Below are 26,548 nucleotides of genomic sequence, written 5' to 3'. Positions count from 1 at the left end.
AAAATTCCTATAGGCTGATTGATTAAGTTTGACAGGTCTTTGGTTATATCTCCGGCATACAACACATTCCTTCAGAATCCTCTTAACTGTAGAGAAGAATTTTGGTATCCAGAACTTCCTGCGTAATTCTGTCAAAAGGGCATAGCAACCAGCATGTTTCAAAAGCAAATGTTCATCCAATATAATAAGTTTTGTTAGAGTACTCTCTCTTGATAAAAGAATAGGATAAGTTTGGTTGGTTACACTGCGCTTCTCATTAAATTTACAATTCACTCTTATTAAATTATGAGTGTCTGGATACAAATTAACAGTGATAAAATTATAGCCATCTTGGTTTTAGAGTTGCTACTTAAATAGTCAATAACATCTGGAAAATTTATTTGTTGATTAGAGATGATTTGAATCAAAGCCTTAGAGCGGAGGTCCTTCTTTTTAAGATGTGACTTGTTTATAAACCCTTTCCATCGATCAATAACAGAACTTTCTGGTAATCAACTTTCCATTTTGAATATCTATCTAGAGGTATTAAGTGCTCTAGTTTTACAGTTTGGCTTTCTTTTATACTGGTTGATGCACTATATGCCTCAATGGTTTCTAAATTTTGGTACCTTGAAACAAAATGTCACTTTACTAGCTTGAGAGATCACGATATTGGGACCCTCTTATCAAAGCTTTTGAATGACAGACATCGTGAATTTTGTCAGCTTGTTGTTTCCACTAATGACCCAACACTTCCATCGTTATATGATTCAGTTTGTTCTTTAAAATTTTGCATTTTATCAAGTTATGAGAAAAGGACTTAAGCCACGACAGGGCAACAAAACTATCTGAGAATAGCCCCAAGTCAACTATTTTGATGGGCACCAGGCACTTGTTCTCAGTTCATTTGGTATCCAACAAAACCTTTTCCCAAACATATAGCCTGTAATTCGAGTGAAGGAATGGACTTTTCATGCAATTTGGATCCAATGAGTCTGTTTTTCGCTAATACAAAGCTTTTTCACCACTTCTCATATTGCATAAATATACAACAACTCCATAAACTCTTTTGCTAGCATAACATAAGTCAAATTTATCAAGTTCAAATGACAGGTTTGCTTTTCATTCCAAAGTCTCTAGAATCCCATCCGAGCGTTCTCTCACATTGCAAGTCCTGCATAAAAGTCTAGCTCTGTTAAGAAGAGGACAATTTATGTTGAAAACATCATAATTAGATGCAATGGATTGCAAAATTTCTCTCTTGCGTTATCAAGGCACAATTTCTGGTTGAAATTGTATCACTTAATCATCCCAAAATTTCACCTCCATCTCAGATTTCAATTTTCTGGCATCAATTTTATCTTGTAGTGTAGAATCATTCAACATCTGCTGTAGTTCAATGGTTCACCAAAAATATCCTGTAAAATCTCATACATCCAATTCAAGGTTTCGGATGATTCACAAGAAATTTGTCCATATAGAATAGCATACATTATACATTTTGCATTTCAGTCTAGGATTATCATTCTCATCAGTACTAAAATCTCTCCAACATCAAAATTGTAGGACTGCATCTGGGAAGATTTTTAGGCAATTATAGAGAAATCCCCTTTCTTAATCATACCACAAAAAGAGTAACTTCTGCTGATCAAGCTCACTGAGTGCTATTTATTGAATGCGTTCTTAATATCGAAGATCAGTAATTTAGATCCGAATCTCAAATGAAGCAATGCAGACGTTATCTTCTGATTGAGTGATGACATCGCATTAGCCAATGATTGACTTAAGGTTCACAAACATTGAACAGGAAAACAACTCTGCATTTTGTTGTTTCCCGATCCAGCCTAAAACCTATATGTGCTAAAACTGCAAATGCTCAATATACCTTTCTAGATTTGGTATTCATTCAGATCTCTTGTTCTTTAAAATTAAAGTTCCAAATTTGCCTTGTTTTGTTTTTTCATTTGGATCTCATGTTTCCTTTGCAAGGTCGAAATTCCGTCCAAGTAAATGACAGCTCTTTTCATTCCATAGAAGAGGCATCTGGGTAAACAATCAAATTTCCATTACAATCTGAAAAGTTTCCATCTTGAAAGATTTCTACACAGACCGCAGCATCTCATCAGTTGCACGCAGCTCTGATTCTTCAATCATACCCATTTAGAATAGCATAGCACCTCCACATCGCATTCCAAACTTAAGCCACTTGGCTCATGATCCCCAAATAAATTCATCTATGCCATTAAATACAGGGGGATGATCATTTAACTCAAATTTTCCTCATAATCGGCAAAAATGCTCAACACCGAGAACAAGAAAAATCCTTTGAAAGATAAGGTAATTCTGTTGCATAATCAATTACCCATTAACATCACCCCTGCCGATGATCCCAAATAAACAGATGGGTGATCATCGCCAAATTGTACAAGAAAATCCAATAAACAATGGGCGTCATTTGTTTTATCAATGTCCTTTATTTTATCACTACCATCAGTCAAATATTTATCAGCTAATTTGAAGCCTTTTTTTGGCAAAGGCCCTGGCCACTTCTGAAATTCCTGGCAATGACAAATTTATATCTATGCTTGCACACACAATGCATGTATTACACAAGCCTTATCATCAAAGTTGCACTTTAATTCAACTATCTTGGATTTATACATCTTACTTGAATTAAAACCATTGACTGTTAAAGAGACATTATCTTCTAACACTTTCAACTTATTATCACATGCAAGTTTTTCAGTTACAAACTGGTCTGACAGCCACAGTCCTTTAAACCTCGAACAAGGGCTCCATTCAACATTTCACAGGTAAAAGTTGGCAAAACAGAGGCGCCATCAGAGGTATGCAAAGCCTTAGTTATAATCATCACATCACTCGAGGTTTCCCTGTGTTTTGATTTCCCTGCTTTTACTTCCTTGCCACCTCTCCCATTCACCTGTAGTTTTTCATCATGAGATTTTTCACCTTGATGATCACACAAAAATGAAAAGTGCCAACCCTTACAAAAATAGCATTTCTAAAGAATTTAAACTTGCATTTGTCAGTGGTATGTCCAATGTTAGCACATTTCTTGCAACCATTAAGTTCTTCTAAGCGTCTCAGCTTATGTTCTGGTTCTTTATATTTTATACACTTATGTGTTGCATGGTTTTCCTGGCAAAGAGTGCACCTTTTCCTCGGAGAAGCGGCGTCAGCAGTACTAATTCTGTTAGTTTCATTATCCTCATATTTAACATTAACTGCAAGTGATGTAGAAGATTTTCCTCCTTGTCTCCCCCTTTCATTAAACTTTCTTGTGAGGTCCATATAACGTTCAGATGCTTCAAAGAATTTTTCCTTTATCTCCTCAAGTGATGGACGTACATGATTAGTCACATTTACCAGCTGAGCTTTAAAGGACTCATTCATGCCTTGCCAGATGAAATACTGCAAAATATCATCTACTTTGATTTCCAATGTAGAAAAAGTTTCAGTTACATTAGTAATTTTTCCAATATAGGAAAAAGGATCAGTACCGTACTCAAGCTTCATTTCACTTAATTGCTTAATTACATTGAATTTCTGCAGTGAACGAGAAGCCTTTAAGCAATTTCTTAGCATCAGTATAAGTCTGCTTTGAAATTTCAAGATTCTCGAGCAAAATTGAGGCATCAGTATAAGTCTATCCCTCTCAGTGAAAATTTCAAGATTCAAACTCAACAAGAAATTTTTCAACATTTTCACTTTCGGTGCAAAACCGGAAGTGGAACTACAGGCTCTTCAAGAGACTTCTTGCGGTCTGAATACTTGGCCTCAGGCTTAGAATCCATCAATTGCAAAACAGCAAAACAGGTATTTAATTTATCTGAGTAATCATCACAAGACTGCAATTCTAATAAGAACTATCGTCATTATTCCCGTCTCCATACAAAGACTTCTGATTACAGTATTAAGACTGTTCAACTGATCACTGATTTAATTTGAAATTCATTCATACTCGTGAATTTATCATGTTTATTAAACAACCGCGTTCCAACATATTTTACGAGTCTTTAATTCTATACTCATTTCAATAAAATGTGCTAGTGGACCCACAAACAAACGAAACCTCAACCCGAAAACCAGACAGCAAAAACAGCACCTTACTTTAAGTGGAAAAAATTTACACTTGGAAAATTAATACAAAGAGCAATTTTTCTATTTTAATGAAACCTTCATAAAATTATGAACTTTAAAAACTTTAATTAAAGAACAACTAAGAAATTGAATAAGATATAATAAAATGGTTTCATGTATTGCTGCTCAAATTAAAACCAATGCAATTGCAAAACAGTCGAAGATGATCGCCTTAAATGGAGGTCAAAGCGATGGTCACATCTCCAACTTCCAATTACCATTTTCAAGAACCCTAGATAAATATAAAATACCAAATATCAGTTACACTTCAAATGGTAATTTAAACTATCGAAATCAATAATAAATTATTTAAACACAGGAATGCCATTCAAATATATGTATTGTATCAATAATGGATTTCACTTAACACAACCAAATAATAATTACCTAAAGGCAATGGTCCACTTTTTCTTTAATTATATTACTTGTATACAATAAAAATTACAGTATAGACCAACGAATAACCACTTACAATAAAACAACGAATGTAAATAAACGACTAATTAACATAAAAGCACCAAAATGAGAAAATACCAAAATATGATACAACACTTAAATTATCTAACCAGCACAAAGTAACTGCAGATAAATGAATCTCTTAACTATGACTGGGAAATTATAATATGGCAATCCCATAAAAATTGTAAATGATATAAATATTATCCAAGGGTATATTTATTTGTGGGGGCTAAAAAAGCAAAGCAAGGGACTTTCATTATTAAATGAACTATGGATTATAAATCATAAAATTTAAATGACCTTTAAAAATGATGACGTACCTCACAACCCATACTGTCCGTGTATGCTGTTTGTAAATGCAACAAATCACAATTGCTGTGCTGGCTTTGATAAGGCTTCCAAGCAGAAGGTAACGTAAGATGCGGATCCATGGTACCGATCACTTATTTTTCACCATGACGATAAAAAGGTAAGTAAATCCAATTTGTCACTGGTGAAGATGGCTAAGAACTACATTCATTTTCATTAAAATCCGTCCACTTCTCCTTTCTGTAAGAAATGTATAACGAGCAGCAAATCTCTAACGACCCAAACCATCTTAATTTTTAACAGGTTATTAAGGAATTGTCATCATTTTATGTAAACAAAAATATTTAAATACTTAAAATGCAAGTTAAAATTAAAACAATCATTTACAAACTTACCAAATTACCATATTATAAAAAGAAACAGAAAACAAAAAATAACTTAGTGTTATTTTTCAACACTCCCTAAAGAAATCAAATTTTACATAAGGATTGTGTAAATTTGATCAAATAAAGAAAAAAATATATATTTAGTCTGAAATATCATCGTTTAGAATGCTTTTGAATTTTTGCCGTGATATCTCAGCAGCTTTTCTCAGTGGACGTTTTCAGAAACGTCCATGCTTGGAGTCTCTTCTTTCGATGCTACAGCATCCTCATCATCATCATCTGATGCTACAGCATCCTCATCATCATCATCTGATGCTACAGCATCCTCATCAGACTCCTTCCTCAAGAGTGGTATTAAAGAAGTAACATGCCTTTTAGTTATTTCATTGGTTTTACCCTTCAGAACTTTTGCAGCAGTTACCTCTCCGTTGATATTCTTGAAAACTTCTTTGACAATTCCCATAGGATAATTAACAGGTTTATATCCATCATCCTTAATCAGCACAATATCGCCGATACTGATTTGTTTATGGTTTACAGGAGCATATCTATCCTTCTTATCAGTAGCTTGTTTAATTAAAGTGTTCATGAATTCCCGATGATAGATTTCCAGCAAGTTAGTTCTAACATGTTTCAGCTTCTCATAAGATGTTTTAATTTTATGTACAGCATCAAAATCAACCTGAAAATCCTCATCAGAATCAGGGTCAGCTTGTAATGCAGGAATAATATTCAAAGAGACCAATGAATATCCATGAATAAGTTCCTCTGGCGTTATAGGGGTTGGTACATTATTAGAACAATCTCTTAATGCTTCCTTGAATGCAATAGGCCTCCTATTGATCAAATGTACAGCATGACAAACAAGATATTCAAAATCCCTAAATTCAATTACATTATTTCTGATTGACTTCTGTATCATATGCTTGGTCATTTTGACTACGCTCTCAACCAATCCTCCAAGCTGACTGCAACCCTTATAGTACTGCTGAAAATGGACTTTCTCAACATTATTATCAGTTAAATACTGAACAGTCTCAGCATCCTTCAAGAAATCCTGAACAATATTGGCTCCTGCTACTATTTGCGTACCCAAATCACTTACTATAAACTGAGGAACTCCATATTCAAAAGAATGTAGTGACAAAGCACGCAAAAATTCTTCAACTGTCATATCCATACAGATCTTAAGATTAACTGCTCGTGTGAACATGCATGAAATAACAAGGATCCAAACCTTGACTTTATCTTTCCCTTGTCTCACATAAAATGGACCACAATAATCAAGATATACATTACCAAAAGGTTTATCAGATGGACTCAATCTAAATTCCTATAGGCTGATTGATTAAGTTTGACAGGTCTTTGGTTATATCTCCGGCATACAACACATTCCTTCAGAATCCTCTTAACTGTAGAGAAGAATTTTGGTATCCAGAACTTCCTGCGTAATTCTGTCAAAAGGGCATAGCAACCAGCATGTTTCAAAATCAAATGTTCATCCAATATAATAAGTTTTGTTAGAGTACTCTCTCTTGATAAAAGAATAGGATAAGTTTGGTTGGTTACACTGCGCTTCTCATTAAATTTACAATTCACTCTTATTAAATTATGAGTGTCTGGATACAAATTCAACAGTGATATCAAATTAGGCATAGCCATCTTGGTTTTAGAGTTGCTACTTAAATAGTCAATAACATCTGGAAAATTTATTTGTTGATCCTAGAGATGATTTGAATCAAAGCCTTAGAGCGGAGGTCCTTCTTATCAAAGCCATGTGACTTGTTTATAAACCCTTTCCATCGATCCCAGCATTCCAGAACTTTCGCAAGTGTAGATATCAACTTATCCATATTTGAATATCTATCTAGAGGTATTAAGTGCTCTAGTTTTACAGTTTGGCTTTCTTTTATACTGGTTGATGCACTATATGCCTCAATGGTTTCTAAATTCTCGACCATTGGTACCTTGAAACCTAAAATGTCACTCTTACTAGCTTGATCGAGATCACGTATATTGGGACCCTTATGGTAATTAGACTTCATTAAGCTTTTGAATGACAGACATCGTGTAATTTGTCAGCTGGGTTGTCCATTCCACTCACGAATGAGAATCAACACTTCTCCCCTCACATAGCTTTGTTATATGATTCAGTTTGTTCATTACAACACTGACCTTTTCTGCATTTTATCAAACTTATGAGAAAAGGACTTAAGCCACGACAGGGCAACAAAACTATCTGAGAATAGCCCCAAGTCAACTATTTTGATGGGCACCAGGCACTGTGTGCCACTCAGTTCATTATAGGTATCCAACAAAACCTCTGTACCCAAACATATAGCCTGTAATTCGAGTGAAGGAATGGACTTTTCATGCAATTTGGATCCAATGAGTCTGTTTTTCGCTAATACAAAGCTTCTTTCACCACTTCTCATATTGCATAAATATACAACAACTCCATAAACTCTTTTGCTAGCATCAACATAAGCCTCAAGTTTATATTCATCTGTCCTTTCACCAACACATCTCTGAAGCTCAAAAACAGGAGCAGAATTTACTTGGTTTGCAATATTTCTCCATTCCTTTTGTTGAAAGTCTCTAAGTTGTGCATCCCATCCGAGCGTTCTCTCACATTGCAAGTCCTGCATAAAAAGTCTAGCTCTGTTAAGAAGAGGACCATTTATGTTGAAAACATCATAATTAGATGCAATGGATTGCAAAATTTCCCTCTTTAGTAGTAGCCTTTTCATCAAGGCACAATTTCCTGGTTGAAATTGTATCACTCCTACGATTCCAGATCATCCCAAGTAATTTCACCTCCATCTCAGATTTCTTGCATCCTAAATCCGATTGCATATTTTCTCCATCAATTTTATCTTGTAGTGTAGAATCATTAGAAAACATCTGCTGTAGTTCAATTTTGTAAGGACCAAAAATATCCTGTAAAATCTCATACATCCAATTCAAGGTTTCGGATGATTCACAAGTAAATCCACCATTGTCCATATAGAATAGCTGATACATTATACATTTTGCATTTCTTAGTCTAGGATTATCATTCTTGCTATCCAGTACTAAAATCTTGAAAAGAGCCAACATCAAAATTGTAGGACTGCATCGAAGTCCAAAGGAAGACGGACATTTTTGTAGGCAATTATAGAGAAATCCCCTTTCTTAACATTCTTATACCACAAAAAGAGTAACTTCTGCTGATCAAGCTCACTGAGTGCTATTTGATTGAATGCGTTCTTAATATCGAAGATCAGTAATTTAGATCCGAATCTCAAATGAAGCAATGCAGACGTTATCTTCTGATTGAGTGATGGGCCAGCATACATAGCCTGATTATGATTGACCGTCATCACACTGGACCTGCTAGGTTCACAAACATTGGACAGGAAAACAACTCTGCATTTTGTTGTTTCCCGATCCAGCCTAAAAACTCCCATATGTGCTAAAAAACTGCACTCAGGATGCTCATCCATGTACCTTTCTAGATTTGGTATTCTTTCAATTATTCCAAGATCCTCTTGTTCTTTAAAATTTTCATTCATAAGTTCCAAATTTGCCTTGTTCCTTTGTAATTTTCTCGTGTTGGATCTCAATACTGCCTTTGCAAGGTCGAAATTCCGTCCAAGTAAATGACAGCTCTTTTCATTCCATAGAAGAGGCATCTCTAGCCTTCCTTCCTCGTTTCTCCTTGCGTTATCAAGGGTAAACTTAATCAAATTTCCATTACAATCTGACACCAAGTTTCCATCTTCATGGTCTGGTTCACAAATAGATTTCTCATACACAGACCGCAGCATCTCATCAGTTGCACGTCTCAGCTCTGATTCTTCAATCATACCTTTTTCATTTAGAATAGCGAAGTTAGCTTGAACCTCCACATCGCATTCCAAACTTAAGCCACTTGGCTCACCCATAGAACTACCAAATCCAATATACTTGCAGCATTCATCTATGCCATTAAATACAGGGGATTTGTTTCCATTTAACTCACATGTTTCCTCATAATCGGCAACAGAGCATGAATGCTCTGAACACCGAGAACAAGAAAAATCCTTTGAAAGATAAGGTAGATTCTGTTGCATAATCTTGACATTACCCATTAACATCACTCCTGCCGATGATCCCAAATAAACAGATGGGTGATCATCGCCAAATTGTACAGAAAAATCCAATAAACAATGGGCGTCATTTGTACCAAGTATCAAGTCAATGTCCTTTATTTTATCACTACCATCAGTCAAATATTTATCAGCTAATTTGAAGCCTTTTTTGGCAAAGGCCCTGGCCACTTCTGAAATTCCTGGCAATGACAAATTTATATCTATGCTTGGCACACACAATGCATGTATTACACAAGCCTTATCATCAAAGTTGCACTTTAATTCAACTATCTTGGATTTATACATCTTACTTGAATTAAAACCATTGACTGTTAAAGAGACATTATCTTCTAACACTTTCAACTTATTATCACATGCAAGTTTTTCAGTTACAAAACTGGTCTGACAGCCACAGTCCTTTAAACCTCGAACAAGGGCTCCATTCAACATTTCACAGGTAAAAGTTGGCAAAACAGAGGCGCCATCAGAGGTATGCAAAGCCTTAGTTATAATCATCACATCACTCGAGGTTTCCCTGTGTTTTGATTTCCCTGCTTTTACTTCCTTGCCACCTCTCCCATTCACCTGTAGTTTTTCATCATGAGATTTTTCACCTTGATGATCACACAAAAATGAAAAGTGCCAACCCTTACAAAAATAGCATTTCTTAAAGAATTTAAACTTGCATTTGTCAGTGGTATGTCCAATGTTAGCACATTTCTTGCAACCATTAAGTTCTTCTAAGCGTCTCAGCTTATGCTCTGGTTCTTTATATTCTATACACTTATGTGTTGCATGGTTTTCCTGGCAAAGAGTGCACCTTTTCCTCGGAGAAGCGGCGTCAGCAGTACTAATTCTGTTAGTTTCATTATCCTCATATTTAACATTAACTGCAAGTGATGTAGAAGATTTTCCTCCTTGTCTCCCCTTTTCATTAAACTTTCTTGTGAGGTCCATATAACGTTCAGATGCTTCAAAGAATTTTTCCTTTATCTCCTCAAGTGAGGGACGTACATGATTAGTCACATTTACCAGCTGAGCTTTAAAGGACTCATTCATGCCTTGCCAGATGAAATACTGCAAAATATCATCTACTTTGATTTCCAATGTAGAAAAAGTTTCAGTTACATTAGTAATTTTTCCAATATAGGAAAAAGGATCAGTACCGTACTCAAGCTTCATTTCACTTAATTGCTTAATTACATTGAATTTCTGCAGCGAACGAGAAGCCAGTGCTTCTTTAAGCAATTTCTTAGCATCAGTATAAGTCTGCTTTGAAATTTCAAGATTCTCGAGCAAAATTGAGGCTCTGCCTGATACCTGTTGCTTGAGAAGTAATAGTTTATCCCTCTCAGTGTAAGAATATGTGGCAATAGCCGATTCAAACTCAACAAGAAATTTTTCAACATTTTCACTTTCGGTGCTAGCGTAAACCGGAAGTGGAACTACAGGACTCTTCAAGAGACTTCTTGCGGTCTCAGAATCCTTGGCCTCAGGCTTAGAATCCATCAATTGCAAAACAGCAAAACAGGTATTTAATTTATCTGAGTAATCATCACAAGACTGCAATTCTAATAAGAACTCCTCGTCATTATTCCCGTCTCCATACAAAGACTTCTGGATTACAGTATTAAGACTGTTCAACTGATCACTGTACGAAACCAGTTTAATTTGAACAGCCTTGCACTCAGTTTTATTCATACTCGTGAATTTATCATGTTTATTAAACAACCGCGTTACTTGGCCACGAATATATTTACGAGTCTTTAATTCTATACTCATTTCAATAAAATGTAAAGGATAGACCATGGACCCACAAACAAACGAAACCCCAACCCGGAAGCTAACCAGACAGCAAAAACAGCACCTTACTTAAGCCCCACGTTGGGCGCCATCTCGAAAAATTTACTACGTAATTGGAAAATTAATACAAAGAGCAATTTTCTTATTTTAATGAAACCTTCATAAAATTATGAACTTTAAAAACTTTAATTAAAGAACAACTAAGAAATTGAATAAGATATAATAAAATGGTTTCATGTATTGCTGCTCAAATTAAAACCAATGCTGTTGTTGCTGCTGTCGAAGATGATCGCCTTAAATGGAGGTCAAAGCGATGGTCAAGCATCTCCAACTTCCAATTACCATTTTCAAGAACCCCTAGATAAATATAAAATACCAAATATCAGTTACACTTCAAATGGTAATTTAAACTATCGAAATCAATAATAAATTATTTAAACACAGGAATGCCATTCAAATATATGTATTGTATCAATAATGGATTTCACTTAACACTACCAAATAATAATTACCCAAAGGCAATGGTCCACTTTGCGTATTAAGTATATTACTTGTATACAACAAGCCAAAATTACAGTAAGGCCGAACGAATAACCACTTAAGTAATAAAAACAACGAATGTAAATAAACGACTAATTAACATAAAAGTGGCAAAATGAGAAAATACCAAAATATGATACAACACTTAAATTATCTAACCAGCACAAAGTAACTGCAGATAAATGAATCTCTTAACTATGACTGGGAAATTATAATATGGCAATCCCATAAAAATTGTAAATGATATAAATATTATCCAAGGGTATATTTATTTGTGGGGGCTAAAAAGCAAAGCAAGGGACTTTCATTATTAAATGAACTATGGATTATAAATCATAAAATTTAAATGACCTTTAAAAATGATGACGTACCTCACAACCCATACTGTCCGTGTATGCTGTTTGTAAATGCAACAAATCACAATTGCTGTGCTGGCTCTTGATAAGGCTTCCAAGCAGAAGGTAACGTAAGATGCGGATCCATGGTACCGATCACTTATTTTTTCACCATGACGATAAAAAGGTAAGTAAATCCAATGTTGTCACTGGTGAAGATGGCTAAGAACTACATTCATTTTCATTAAAAGCCGTCCACTTCTCCTTTCTGTAAGAAATGTATAACGAGCAGCAAATCTCTTCAACGACCCAAACCATCTTAATTTTTAACAGGTTATTAAGGAATTGTCATCATTTTATGTAAACAAAAAATATTTAAATACTTAAAATGCAAGTTAAAATTAAAACAATCATTTACAAACTTACCAAATTACCATATTATAAAAAAAGAAACAGAAAACAAAAAATAACTTAGTGTTATTTTTCAACACTCCCGGGGAAGAAATCAAATTTTACATAAGGATTGTGTAAATTTGATCAAATAAAGAAAAAATATATATTTAGTCTGAAATATCATCGTTTAGAATGCTTTTGAATTTTTGCCGTGATATCTCAGCAGCTTTTTCTCAGTGGACGTTTTCTAGAAACGTCCATGCTTGAGTCTCTTCTTTCGATGCTATCAGCATCCAGCATCCTCATCATCATCATCTGATGCTACAGCATCCTCATCAGACTCCTTCCTCAAGAGTGGTATTAAAGAAGTAACATGCCTTTTAGTTATTTCATTGGTTTTACCCTTCAGAACTTTTGCAGCAGTTACCTCTCCGTTGATATTCTTGAAAACTTCTTTGACAATTCCCATAGGATAATTAACAGGTTTATATCCATCATCCTTAATCAGCACAATATCGCCGATACTGATTTGTTTATGGTTTACAGGAGCATATCTATCCTTCTTATCAGTAGCTTGTTTAATTAAAGTGTTCATGAATTCCCGATGATAGATTTCCAGCAAGTTAGTTCTAACATGTTTCAGCTTCTCATAAGATGTTTTAATTTTATGTACAGCATCAAAATCAACCTGAAAATCCTCATCAGAATCAGGGTCAGCTTGTAATGCAGGAATAATATTCAAAGAGACCAATGAATATCCATGAATAAGTTCCTCTGGCGTTATAGGGGTTGGTACATTATTAGAACAATCTCTTAATGCTTCCTTGAATGCAATAGGCCTCCTATTGATCAAATGTACAGCATGACAAACAAGATATTCAAAATCCCTAAATTCAATTACATTATTTCTGATTGACTTCTGTATCATATGCTTGGTCATTTTGACTACGCTCTCAACCAATCCTCCAAGCTGACTGCAACCCTTATAGTACTGCTGAAAATGGACTTTCTCAACATTATTATCAGTTAAATACTGAACAGTCTCAGCATCCTTCAAGAAATCCTGAACAATATTGGCTCCTGCTACTATTTGCGTACCCAAATCACTTACTATAAACTGAGGAACTCCATATTCAAAAGAATGTAGTGACAAAGCACGCAAAAATTCTTCAACTGTCATATCCATACAGATCTTAAGATTAACTGCTCGTGTGAACATGCATGAAATAACAAGGATCCAAACCTTGACTTTATCTTTCCCTTGTCTCACATAAAATGGACCACAATAATCAAGATATACATTACCAAAAGGTTTATCAGATGGACTCAATCTAAATTCCCTATAGGCTGATTGATTAAGTTTGACAGGTCTTTGGTTATATCTCCGGCATACAACACATTCCTTCAGAATCCTCTTAACTGTAGAGAAGAATTTTGGTATCCAGAACTTCCTGCGTAATTCTGTCAAAAGGGCATAGCAACCAGCATGTTTCAAAAGCAAATGTTCATCCAATATAATAAGTTTTGTTAGAGTACTCTCTCTTGATAAAAGAATAGGATAAGTTTGGTTGGTTACACTGCGCTTCTCATTAAATTTACAATTCACTCTTATTAAATTATGAGTGTCTGGATACAAATTCAACAGTGATATCAAATTAGGCATAGCCATCTTGGTTTTAGAGTTGCTACTTAAATAGTCAATAACATCTGGAAAATTTATTTGTTGATCCCTAGAGATGATTTGAATCAAAGCCTTAGAGCGGAGGTCCTTCTTATCAAAGCCATGTGACTTGTTTATAAACCCTTTCCATCGATCCCAGCATTCCAGAACTTTCGCAAGTGTAGATATCAACTTATCCATATTTGAATATCTATCTAGAGGTATTAAGTGCTCTAGTTTTACAGTTTGGCTTTCTTTTATACTGGTTGATGCACTATATGCCTCAATGGTTTCTAAATTCTCGACCATTGGTACCTTGAAACCTAAAATGTCACTCTTACTAGCTTGATCGAGATCACGTATATTGGGACCCTTATGGTAATTAGACTTCATTAAGCTTTTGAATGACAGACATCGTGTAATTTTGTCAGCTGGGTTGTCCATTCCACTCACGAATGAGAATCCAACACTTCTCCCCTCACATAGCTTTGTTATATGATTCAGTTTGTTCATTACGAACACTGACCTTTTCTGCATTTTATCAAACTTATGAGAAAAGGACTTAAGCCACGACAGGGCAACAAAACTATCTGAGAATAGCCCCAAGTCAACTATTTTGATGGGCACCAGGCACTGTGTGCCACTCAGTTCATTATAGGTATCCAACAAAACCTCTGTACCCAAACATATAGCCTGTAATTCGAGTGAAGGAAATGGACTTTTCATGCAATTTGGATCCAATGAGTCTGTTTTTCGCTAATACAAAGCTTCTTTCACCACTTCTCATATTGCATAAATATACAACAACTCCATAAACTCTTTTGCTAGCATCAACATAAGCCTCAAGTTTATATTCATCTGTCCTTTCACCAACACATCTCTGAAGCTCAAAAACAGGAGCAGAATTTACTTGGTTTGCAATATTTCTCCATTCCTTTTGTTGAAAGTCTCTAAGTTGTGCATCCCATCCGAGCGTTCTCTCACATTGCAAGTCCTGCATAAAAGTCTAGCTCTGTTAAGAAGAGGACCATTTATGTTGAAAACATCATAATTAGATGCAATGGATTGCAAAATTTCCCTCTTTGTAGTAGCCTTTTCATCAAGGCACAATTTCCTGGTTGAAATTGTATCACTCCTACGATTCCAGATCATCCCAAGTAATTTCACCTCCATCTCAGATTTCTTGCATCCTAAATCCGATTGCATATTTTCTCCATCAATTTTATCTTGTAGTGTAGAATCATTAGAAAACATCTGCTGTAGTTCAATTTTGTAAGGACCAAAAATATCCTGTAAAATCTCATACATCCAATTCAAGGTTTCGGATGATTCACAAGTAAATCCACCATTGTCCATATAGAATAGCTGATACATTATACATTTTGCATTTCTTAGTCTAGGATTATCATTCTTGCTATCCAGTACTAAAATCTTGAAAAGAGCCAACATCAAAATTGTAGGACTGCATCGAAGTCCAAAGGGAAGACGGACATTTTTGTAGGCAATTATAGAGAAATCCCCTTCTTAACATTCTTATACCACAAAAAGAGTAACTTCTGCTGATCAAGCTCACTGAGTGCTATTTGATTGAATGCGTTCTTAATATCGAAGATCAGTAATTTAGATCCGAATCTCAAATGAAGCAATGCAGACGTTATCTTCTGATTGAGTGATGGGCCAGCATACATAGCCTGATTATGATTGACCGTCATCACACTGGACCTGCTAGGTTCACAAACATTGGACAGGAAAACAACTCTGCATTTTGTTGTTTCCCGATCCAGCCTAAAAACTCCCATATGTGCTAAAAACTGCACTCAGGATGCTCATCCATGTACCTTTCTAGATTTGGTATTCTTTCAATTATTCCAAGATCCTCTTGTTCTTTAAAATTTTCATTCATAAGTTCCAAATTTGCCTTGTTCCTTTGTAATTTTCTCGTGTTGGATCTCAATACTGCCTTTGCAAGGTCGAAATTCCGTCCAAGTAAATGACAGCTCTTTTCATTCCATAGAAGAGGCATCTCTAGCCTTCCTTCCTCGTTTCTCCTTGCGTTATCAAGGGTAAACTTAATCAAATTTCCATTACAATCTGACACCAAGTTTCCATCTTCATGGTCTGGTTCACAAATAGATTTCTCATACACAGACCGCAGCATCTCATCAGTTGCACGTCTCAGCTCTGATTCTTCAATCATACCTTTTTCATTTAGAATAGCGAAGTTAGCTTGAACCTCCACATCGCATTCCAAACTTAAGCCACTTGGCTCACCCATAGAACTACCAAATCCAATATACTTGCAGCATTCATCTATGCCATTAAATACAGGGGATTTGTTTCCATTTAACTCACATGTTTCCTCATAATCGGCAACAGAGCATGAATGCTCTGAACACCGAGAACAAGAAAAATCCTTTGAAAGATAAGGTAGATTCTGTTGCATAATCTTGACATTACCCATTAACATCACTCCTGCCGATGATCCCAAATAAACAGATGGGTGATCATCGCCAAATTGTACAGAAAAATCCAATAAACAATGGGCGTCATTTGTACCAAGTATCAAGTCAATGTCCTTTATTTTATCACTACCATCAGTCAAATATTTATCAGCTAATTTGAAGCCTTTTTTGGCAAAGGCCCTGGCCACTTCTGAAATTCCTGGCAATGACAAATTTATATCTATGCTTGGCACACACAATGCATGTATTACACAAGCCTTATCATCAAAGTTGCACTTTAATTCAACTATCTTGGATTTATACATCTTACTTGAATTAAAACCATTGACTGTTAAAGAGACATTATCTTCTAACACTTTCAACTTATTATCACATGCAAGTTTTTCAGTTACAAAACTGGTCTGACAGCCACAGTCCTTTAAACCTCGAACAAGGGCTCCATTCAACATTTCACAGGTAAAAGTTGGCAAAACAGAGGCGCCATCAGAGGTATGCAAAGCCTTAGTTATAATCATCACATCACTCGAGGTTTCCCTGTGTTTTGATTTCCCTGCTTTTACTTCCTTGCCACCTCTCCCATTCACCTGTAGTTTTTCATCATGAGATTTTTCACCTTGATGATCACACAAAAATGAAAAGTGCCAACCCTTACAAAAATAGCATTTCTTAAAGAATTTAAACTTGCATTTGTCAGTGGTATGTCCAATGTTAGCACATTTCTTGCAACCATTAAGTTCTTCTAAGCGTCTCAGCTTATGCTCTGGTTCTTTATATTCTATACACTTATGTGTTGCATGGTTTTCCTGGCAAAGAGTGCACCTTTTCCTCGGAGAAGCGGCGTCAGCAGTACTAATTCTGTTAGTTTCATTATCCTCATATTTAACATTAACTGCAAGTGATGTAGAAGATTTTCCTCCTTGTCTCCCCCTTTCATTAAACTTTCTTGTGAGGTCCATATAACGTTCAGATGCTTCAAAGAATTTTTCCTTTATCTCCTCAAGTGAGGGACGTACATGATTAGTCACATTTACCAGCTGAGCTTTAAAGGACTCATTCATGCCTTGCCAGATGAAATACTGCAAAATATCATCTACTTTGATTTCCAATGTAGAAAAAGTTTCAGTTACATTAGTAATTTTTCCAATATAGGAAAAAGGATCAGTACCGTACTCAAGCTTCATTTCACTTAATTGCTTAATTACATTGAATTTCTGCAGCGAACGAGAAGCCAGTGCTTCTTTAAGCAATTTCTTAGCATCAGTATAAGTCTGCTTTGAAATTTCAAGATTCTCGAGCAAAATTGAGGCTCTGCCTGATACCTGTTGCTTGAGAAGTAATAGTTTATCCCTCTCAGTGTAAGAATATGTGGCAATAGCCGATTCAAACTCAACAAGAAATTTTTCAACATTTTCACTTTCGGTGCTAGCGTAAACCGGAAGTGGAACTACAGGACTCTTCAAGAGACTTCTTGCGGTCTCAGAATCCTTGGCCTCAGGCTTAGAATCCATCAATTGCAAAACAGCAAAACAGGTATTTAATTTATCTGAGTAATCATCACAAGACTGCAATTCTAATAAGAACTCCTCGTCATTATTCCCGTCTCCATACAAAGACTTCTGGATTACAGTATTAAGACTGTTCAACTGATCACTGTACGAAACCAGTTTAATTTGAACAGCCTTGCACTCAGTTTTATTCATACTCGTGAATTTATCATGTTTATTAAACAACCGCGTTACTTGGCCACGAATATATTTACGAGTCTTTAATTCTATACTCATTTCAATAAAATGTAAAGGATAGACCATGGACCCACAAACAAACGAAACCCCAACCCGGAAGCTAACCAGACAGCAAAAACAGCACCTTACTTAAGCCCCACGTTGGGCGCCATCTCGAAAAATTTACTACGTAATTGGAAAATTAATACAAAGAGCAATTTTCTTATTTTAATGAAACCTTCATAAAATTATGAACTTTAAAAACTTTAATTAAAGAACAACTAAGAAATTGAATAAGATATAATAAAATGGTTTCATGTATTGCTGCTCAAATTAAAACCAATGCTGTTGTTGCTGCTGTCGAAGATGATCGCCTTAAATGGAGGTCAAAGCGATGGTCAAGCATCTCCAACTTCCAATTACCATTTTCAAGAACCCCTAGATAAATATAAAATACCAAATATCAGTTACACTTCAAATGGTAATTTAAACTATCGAAATCAATAATAAATTATTTAAACACAGGAATGCCATTCAAATATATGTATTGTATCAATAATGGATTTCACTTAACACTACCAAATAATAATTACCTAAAGGCAATGGTCCACTTTGCGTATTAAGTATATTACTTGTATACAACAAGCCAAAATTACAGTAAGGCCGAACGAATAACCACTTAAGTAATAAAAAACAACGAATGTAAATAAACGACTAATTAACATAAAAGTGGCAAAATGAGAAAATACCAAAATATGATACAACACTTAAATTATCTAACCAGCACAAAGTAACTGCAGATAAATGAATCTCTTAACTATGACTGGGAAATTATAATATGGCAATCCCATAAAAATTGTAAATGATATAAATATTATCCAAGGGTATATTTATTTGTGGGGGCTAAAAAGCAAAGCAAGGGACTTTCATTATTAAATGAACTATGGATTATAAATCATAAAATTTAAATGACCTTTAAAAATGATGACGTACCTCACAACCCATACTGTCCGTGTATGCTGTTTGTAAATGCAACAAATCACAATTGCTGTGCTGGCTCTTGATAAGGCTTCCAAGCAGAAGGTAACGTAAGATGCGGATCCATGGTACCGATCACTTATTTTTTCACCATGACGATAAAAAGGTAAGTAAATCCAATGTTGTCACTGGTGAAGATGGCTAAGAACTACATTCATTTTCATTAAAAGCCGTCCACTTCTCCTTTCTGTAAGAAATGTATAACGACCCAAACCATCTTAATTTTTAACAGGTTATTAAGGAATTGTCATCATTTTATGTAAACAAAAAATATTTAAATACTTAAAATGCAAGTTAAAATTAAAACAATCATTTACAAACTTACCAAATTACCATATTATAAAAAAAGAAACAGAAAACAAAAAATAACTTAGTGTTATTTTTCAACACTCCCGGGGAAGAAATCAAATTTTACATAAGGATTGTGTAAATTTGATCAAATAAAGAAAAAAATATATATTTAGTCTGAAATATCATCGTTTAGAATGCTTTTGAATTTTTGCCGTGATATCTCAGCAGCTTTTCTCAGTGGACGTTTTCTAGAAACGTCCATGCTTGGAGTCTCTTCTTTCGATGCTACAGCATCCTCATCATCATCATCTGATGCTACAGCATCCTCATCATCATCATCTGATGCTACAGCATCCTCATCAGACTCCTTCCTCAAGAGTGGTATTAAAGAAGTAACATGCCTTTTAGTTATTTCATTGGTTTTACCCTTCAGAACTTTTGCAGCAGTTACCTCTCCGTTGATATTCTTGAAAACTTCTTTGACAATTCCCATAGGATAATTAACAGGTTTATATCCATCATCCTTAATCAGCACAATATCGCCGATACTGATTTGTTTATGGTTTACAGGAGCATATCTATCCTTCTTATCAGTAGCTTGTTTAATTAAAGTGTTCATGAATTCCCGATGATAGATTTCCAGCAAGTTAGTTCTAACATGTTTCAGCTTCTCATAAGATGTTTTAATTTTATGTACAGCATCAAAATCAACCTGAAAATCCTCATCAGAATCAGGGTCAGCTTGTAATGCAGGAATAATATTCAAAGAGACCAATGAATATCCATGAATAAGTTCCTCTGGCGTTATAGGGGTTGGTACATTATTAGAACAATCTCTTAATGCTTCCTTGAATGCAATAGGCCTCCTATTGATCAAATGTACAGCATGACAAACAAGATATTCAAAATCCCTAAATTCAATTACATTATTTCTGATTGACTTCTGTATCATATGCTTGGTCATTTTGACTACGCTCTCAACCAATCCTCCAAGCTGACTGCAACCCTTATAGTACTGCTGAAAATGGACTTTCTCAACATTATTATCAGTTAAATACTGAACAGTCTCAGCATCCTTCAAGAAATCCTGAACAATATTGGCTCCTGCTACTATTTGCGTACCCAAATCACTTACTATAAACTGAGGAACTCCATATTCAAAAGAATGTAGTGACAAAGCACGCAAAATTCTTCAACTGTCATATCCATACAGATCTTAAGATTAACTGCTCGTGTGAACATGCATGAAATAACAAGGATCCAAACCTTGACTTTATCTTTCCCTTGTCTCACATAAAATGGACCACAATAATCAAGATATACATTACCAAAAGGTTTATCAGATGGACTCAATCTAAATTCCCTATAGGCTGATTGATTAAGTTTGACAGGTCTTTGGTTATATCTCCGGCATACAACACATTCCTTCAGAATCCTCTTAACTGTAGAGAAGAATTTTGGTATCCAGAACTTCCTGCGTAATTCTGTCAAAAGGGCATAGCAACCAGCATGTTTCAAAAGCAAATGTTCATCCAATATAATAAGTTTTGTTAGAGTACTCTCTCTTGATAAAAGAATAGGATAAGTTTGGTTGGTTACACTGCGCTTCTCATTAAATTTACAATTCACTCTTATTAAATTATGAGTGTCTGGATACAAATTCAACAGTGATATCAAATTAGGCATAGCCATCTTGGTTTTAGAGTTGCTACTTAAATAGTCAATAACATCTGGAAAATTTATTTGTTGATCCCTAGAGATGATTTGAATCAAAGCCTTAGAGCGGAGGTCCTTCTTATCAAAGCCATGTGACTTGTTTATAAACCCTTTCCATCGATCCCAGCATTCCAGAACTTTCGCAAGTGTAGATATCAACTTATCCATATTTGAATATCTATCTAGAGGTATTAAGTGCTCTAGTTTTACAGTTTGGCTTTCTTTTATACTGGTTGATGCACTATATGCCTCAATGGTTTCTAAATTCTCGACCATTGGTACCTTGAAACCTAAAATGTCACTCTTACTAGCTTGATCGAGATCACGTATATTGGGACCCTTATGGTAATTAGACTTCATTAAGCTTTTGAATGACAGACATCGTGTAATTTTGTCAGCTGGGTTGTCCATTCCACTCACGAATGAGAATCCAACACTTCTCCCCTCACATAGCTTTGTTATATGATTCAGTTTGTTCATTACGAACACTGACCTTTTCTGCATTTTATCAAACTTATGAGAAAAGGACTTAAGCCACGACAGGGCAACAAAACTATCTGAGAATAGCCCCAAGTCAACTATTTTGATGGGCACCAGGCACTGTGTGCCACTCAGTTCATTATAGGTATCCAACAAAACCTCTGTACCCAAACATATAGCCTGTAATTCGAGTGAAGGAATGGACTTTTCATGCAATTTGGATCCAATGAGTCTGTTTTTCGCTAATACAAAGCTTCTTTCACCACTTCTCATATTGCATAAATATACAACAACTCCATAAACTCTTTTGCTAGCATCAACATAAGCCTCAAGTTTATATTCATCTGTCCTTTCACCAACACATCTCTGAAGCTCAAAAACAGGAGCAGAATTTACTTGGTTTGCAATATTTCTCCATTCCTTTTGTTGAAAGTCTCTAAGTTGTGCATCCCATCCGAGCGTTCTCTCACATTGCAAGTCCTGCATAAAAGTCTAGCTCTGTTAAGAAGAGGACCATTTATGTTGAAAACATCATAATTAGATGCAATGGATTGCAAAATTTCCCTCTTTGTAGTAGCCTTTTCATCAAGGCACAATTTCCTGGTTGAAATTGTATCACTCCTACGATTCCAGATCATCCCAAGTAATTTCACCTCCATCTCAGATTTCTTGCATCCTAAATCCGATTGCATATTTTCTCCATCAATTTTATCTTGTAGTGTAGAATCATTAGAAAACATCTGCTGTAGTTCAATTTTGTAAGGACCAAAAATATCCTGTAAAATCTCATACATCCAATTCAAGGTTTCGGATGATTCACAAGTAAATCCACCATTGTCCATATAGAATAGCTGATACATTATACATTTTGCATTTCTTAGTCTAGGATTATCATTCTTGCTATCCAGTACTAAAATCTTGAAAAGAGCCAACATCAAAATTGTAGGACTGCATCGAAGTCCAAAGGGAAGACGGACATTTTTGTAGGCAATTATAGAGAAATCCCCTTTCTTAACATTCTTATACCACAAAAAGAGTAACTTCTGCTGATCAAGCTCACTGAGTGCTATTTGATTGAATGCGTTCTTAATATCGAAGATCAGTAATTTAGATCCGAATCTCAAATGAAGCAATGCAGACGTTATCTTCTGATTGAGTGATGGGCCAGCATACATAGCCTGATTATGATTGACCGTCATCACACTGGACCTGCTAGGTTCACAAACATTGGACAGGAAAACAACTCTGCATTTTGTTGTTTCCCGATCCAGCCTAAAAACTCCCATATGTGCTAAAAAACTGCACTCAGGATGCTCATCCATGTACCTTTCTAGATTTGGTATTCTTTCAATTATTCCAAGATCCTCTTGTTCTTTAAAATTTTCATTCATAAGTTCCAAATTTGCCTTGTTCCTTTGTAATTTTCTCGTGTTGGATCTCAATACTGCCTTTGCAAGGTCGAAATTCCGTCCAAGTAAATGACAGCTCTTTTCATTCCATAGAAGAGGCATCTCTAGCCTTCCTTCCTCGTTTCTCCTTGCGTTATCAAGGGTAAACTTAATCAAATTTCCATTACAATCTGACACCAAGTTTCCATCTTCATGGTCTGGTTCACAAATAGATTTCTCATACACAGACCGCAGCATCTCATCAGTTGCACGTCTCAGCTCTGATTCTTCAATCATACCTTTTTCATTTAGAATAGCGAAGTTAGCTTGAACCTCCACATCGCATTCCAAACTTAAGCCACTTGGCTCACCCATAGAACTACCAAATCCAATATACTTGCAGCATTCATCTATGCCATTAAATACAGGGGATTTGTTTCCATTTAACTCACATGTTTCCTCATAATCGGCAACAGAGCATGAATGCTCTGAACACCGAGAACAAGAAAAATCCTTTGAAAGATAAGGTAGATTCTGTTGCATAATCTTGACATTACCCATTAACATCACTCCTGCCGATGATCCCAAATAAACAGATGGGTGATCATCGCCAAATTGTACAGAAAAATCCAATAAACAATGGGCGTCATTTGTACCAAGTATCAAGTCAATGTCCTTTATTTTATCACTACCATCAGTCAAATATTTATCAGCTAATTTGAAGCCTTTTTTGGCAAAGGCCCTGGCCACTTCTGAAATTCCTGGCAATGACAAATTTATATCTATGCTTGGCACACACAATGCATGTATTACACAAGCCTTATCATCAAAGTTGCACTTTAATTCAACTATCTTGGATTTATACATCTTACTTGAATTAAAACCATTGACTGTTAAAGAGACATTATCTTCTAACACTTTCAACTTATTATCACATGCAAGTTTTTCAGTTACAAAACTGGTCTGACAGCCACAGTCCTTTAAACCTCGAACAAGGGCTCCATTCAACATTTCACAGGTAAAAGTTGGCAAAACAGAGGCGCCATCAGAGGTATGCAAAGCCTTAGTTATAATCATCACATCACTCGAGGTTTCCCTGTGTTTTGATTTCCCTGCTTTTACTTCCTTGCCACCTCTCCCATTCACCTGTAGTTTTTCATCATGAGATTTTTCACCTTGATGATCACACAAAAATGAAAAGTGCCAACCCTTACAAAAATAGCATTTCTTAAAGAATTTAAACTTGCATTTGTCAGTGGTATGTCCAATGTTAGCACATTTCTTGCAACCATTAAGTTCTTCTAAGCGTCTCAGCTTATGCTCTGGTTCTTTATATTCTATACACTTATGTGTTGCATGGTTTTCCTGGCAAAGAGTGCACCTTTTCCTCGGAGAAGCGGCGTCAGCAGTACTAATTCTGTTAGTTTCATTATCCTCATATTTAACATTAACTGCAAGTGATGTAGAAGATTTTCCTCCTTGTCTCCCCTTTCATTAAACTTTCTTGTGAGGTCCATATAACGTTCAGATGCTTCAAAGAATTTTTCCTTTATCTCCTCAAGTGAGGGACGTACATGATTAGTCACATTTACCAGCTGAGCTTTAAAGGACTCATTCATGCCTTGCCAGATGAAATACTGCAAAATATCATCTACTTTGATTTCCAATGTAGAAAAAGTTTCAGTTACATTAGTAATTTTTCCAATATAGGAAAAAGGATCAGTACCGTACTCAAGCTTCATTTCACTTAATTGCTTAATTACATTGAATTTCTGCAGCGAACGAGAAGCCAGTGCTTCTTTAAGCAATTTCTTAGCATCAGTATAAGTCTGCTTTGAAATTTCAAGATTCTCGAGCAAAATTGAGGCTCTGCCTGATACCTGTTGCTTGAGAAGTAATAGTTTATCCCTCTCAGTGTAAGAATATGTGGCAATAGCCGATTCAAACTCAACAAGAAATTTTTCAACATTTTCACTTTCGGTGCTAGCGTAAACCGGAAGTGGAACTACAGGACTCTTCAAGAGACTTCTTGCGGTCTCAGAATCCTTGGCCTCAGGCTTAGAATCCATCAATTGCAAAACAGCAAAACAGGTATTTAATTTATCTGAGTAATCATCACAAGACTGCAATTCTAATAAGAACTCCTCGTCATTATTCCCGTCTCCATACAAAGACTTCTGGATTACAGTATTAAGACTGTTCAACTGATCACTGTACGAAACCAGTTTAATTTGAACAGCCTTGCACTCAGTTTTATTCATACTCGTGAATTTATCATGTTTATTAAACAACCGCGTTACTTGGCCACGAATATATTTACGAGTCTTTAATTCTATACTCATTTCAATAAAATGTAAAGGATAGACCATGGACCCACAAACAAACGAAACCCCAACCCGGAAGCTAACCAGACAGCAAAAACAGCACCTTACTTAAGCCCCACGTTGGGCGCCATCTCGAAAAATTTACTACGTAATTGGAAAATTAATACAAAGAGCAATTTTCTTATTTTAATGAAACCTTCATAAAATTATGAACTTTAAAAACTTTAATTAAAGAACAACTAAGAAATTGAATAAGATATAATAAAATGGTTTCATGTATTGCTGCTCAAATTAAAACCAATGCTGTTGTTGCTGCTGTCGAAGATGATCGCCTTAAATGGAGGTCAAAGCGATGGTCAAGCATCTCCAACTTCCAATTACCATTTTCAAGAACCCCTAGATAAATATAAAATACCAAATATCAGTTACACTTCAAATGGTAATTTAAACTATCGAAATCAATAATAAATTATTTAAACACAGGAATGCCATTCAAATATATGTATTGTATCAATAATGGATTTCACTTAACACTACCAAATAATAATTACCTAAAGGCAATGGTCCACTTTGCGTATTAAGTATATTACTTGTATACAACAAGCCAAAATTACAGTAAGGCCGAACGAATAACCACTTAAGTAATAAAAACAACGAATGTAAATAAACGACTAATTAACATAAAAGTGGCAAAATGAGAAAATACCAAAATATGATACAACACTTAAATTATCTAACCAGCACAAAGTAACTGCAGATAAATGAATCTCTTAACTATGACTGGGAAATTATAATATGGCAATCCCATAAAAATTGTAAATGATATAAATATTATCCAAGGGTATATTTATTTGTGGGGGCTAAAAAAGCAAAGCAAGGGACTTTCATTATTAAATGAACTATGGATTATAAATCATAAAATTTAAATGACCTTTAAAAATGATGACGTACCTCACAACCCATACTGTCCGTGTATGCTGTTTGTAAATGC

The 26,548-nt window shown here is 35.4% G+C and overlaps 5 protein-coding genes across 5 annotated transcripts; all 5 read right to left on the bottom strand.

Annotated features, from left to right (window-relative positions):
• Window positions 1-5,499: 5,499 nt before the first annotated feature.
• On the bottom strand, window positions 5,500-6,468 carry LOC136850998 (uncharacterized). Its single transcript, XM_067124971.1, has one exon. The coding sequence runs from the start codon at window positions 6,466-6,468 to the stop codon at window positions 5,500-5,502; it is 969 nt and encodes a 322-aa protein (XP_066981072.1).
• Window positions 6,469-8,392: 1,924 nt separating this feature from the next.
• On the bottom strand, window positions 8,393-10,363 carry LOC136850997 (uncharacterized). The gene has a single exon (XM_067124970.1). The coding sequence runs from the start codon at window positions 10,361-10,363 to the stop codon at window positions 8,393-8,395; it is 1,971 nt and encodes a 656-aa protein (XP_066981071.1).
• A 2,400-nt stretch (window positions 10,364-12,763) lies between these two features.
• LOC136850995 (uncharacterized) lies at window positions 12,764-15,493 on the bottom strand. The gene is made up of 2 exons (XM_067124969.1): window positions 15,122-15,493; window positions 12,764-14,830 (listed from the first exon to the last, which is right to left on the bottom strand). The coding sequence occupies exons 1-2, from the start codon at window positions 15,491-15,493 to the stop codon at window positions 12,764-12,766; spliced, it is 2,439 nt and encodes an 812-aa protein (XP_066981070.1).
• Window positions 15,494-15,941: 448 nt separating this feature from the next.
• Window positions 15,942-19,557, bottom strand: LOC136850994 (uncharacterized). Its single transcript, XM_067124968.1, has 2 exons — window positions 19,314-19,557; window positions 15,942-18,758 (listed from the first exon to the last, which is right to left on the bottom strand). Exon 2 carries the CDS (start codon window positions 18,405-18,407, stop codon window positions 15,942-15,944), a length of 2,466 nt encoding a protein of 821 aa, XP_066981069.1. The 5' UTR covers window positions 18,408-18,758; window positions 19,314-19,557.
• Window positions 19,558-19,818: 261 nt separating this feature from the next.
• On the bottom strand, window positions 19,819-24,750 carry LOC136850993 (uncharacterized). The gene is made up of 4 exons (XM_067124967.1): window positions 24,646-24,750; window positions 22,316-24,442; window positions 20,916-22,211; window positions 19,819-20,790 (listed from the first exon to the last, which is right to left on the bottom strand). The coding sequence occupies exons 1-4, from the start codon at window positions 24,748-24,750 to the stop codon at window positions 19,819-19,821; spliced, it is 4,500 nt and encodes a 1,499-aa protein (XP_066981068.1).
• Window positions 24,751-26,548: the final 1,798 nt, after the last annotated feature.

The sequence above is a fragment of the Macrobrachium rosenbergii genome, chromosome 23, assembly GCF_040412425.1.
Source record: "Macrobrachium rosenbergii isolate ZJJX-2024 chromosome 23, ASM4041242v1, whole genome shotgun sequence".
Lineage (NCBI taxonomy): Eukaryota > Metazoa > Arthropoda > Malacostraca > Decapoda > Palaemonidae > Macrobrachium > Macrobrachium rosenbergii.
This window is presented reverse-complemented; position numbering and strand designations above follow the sequence as displayed.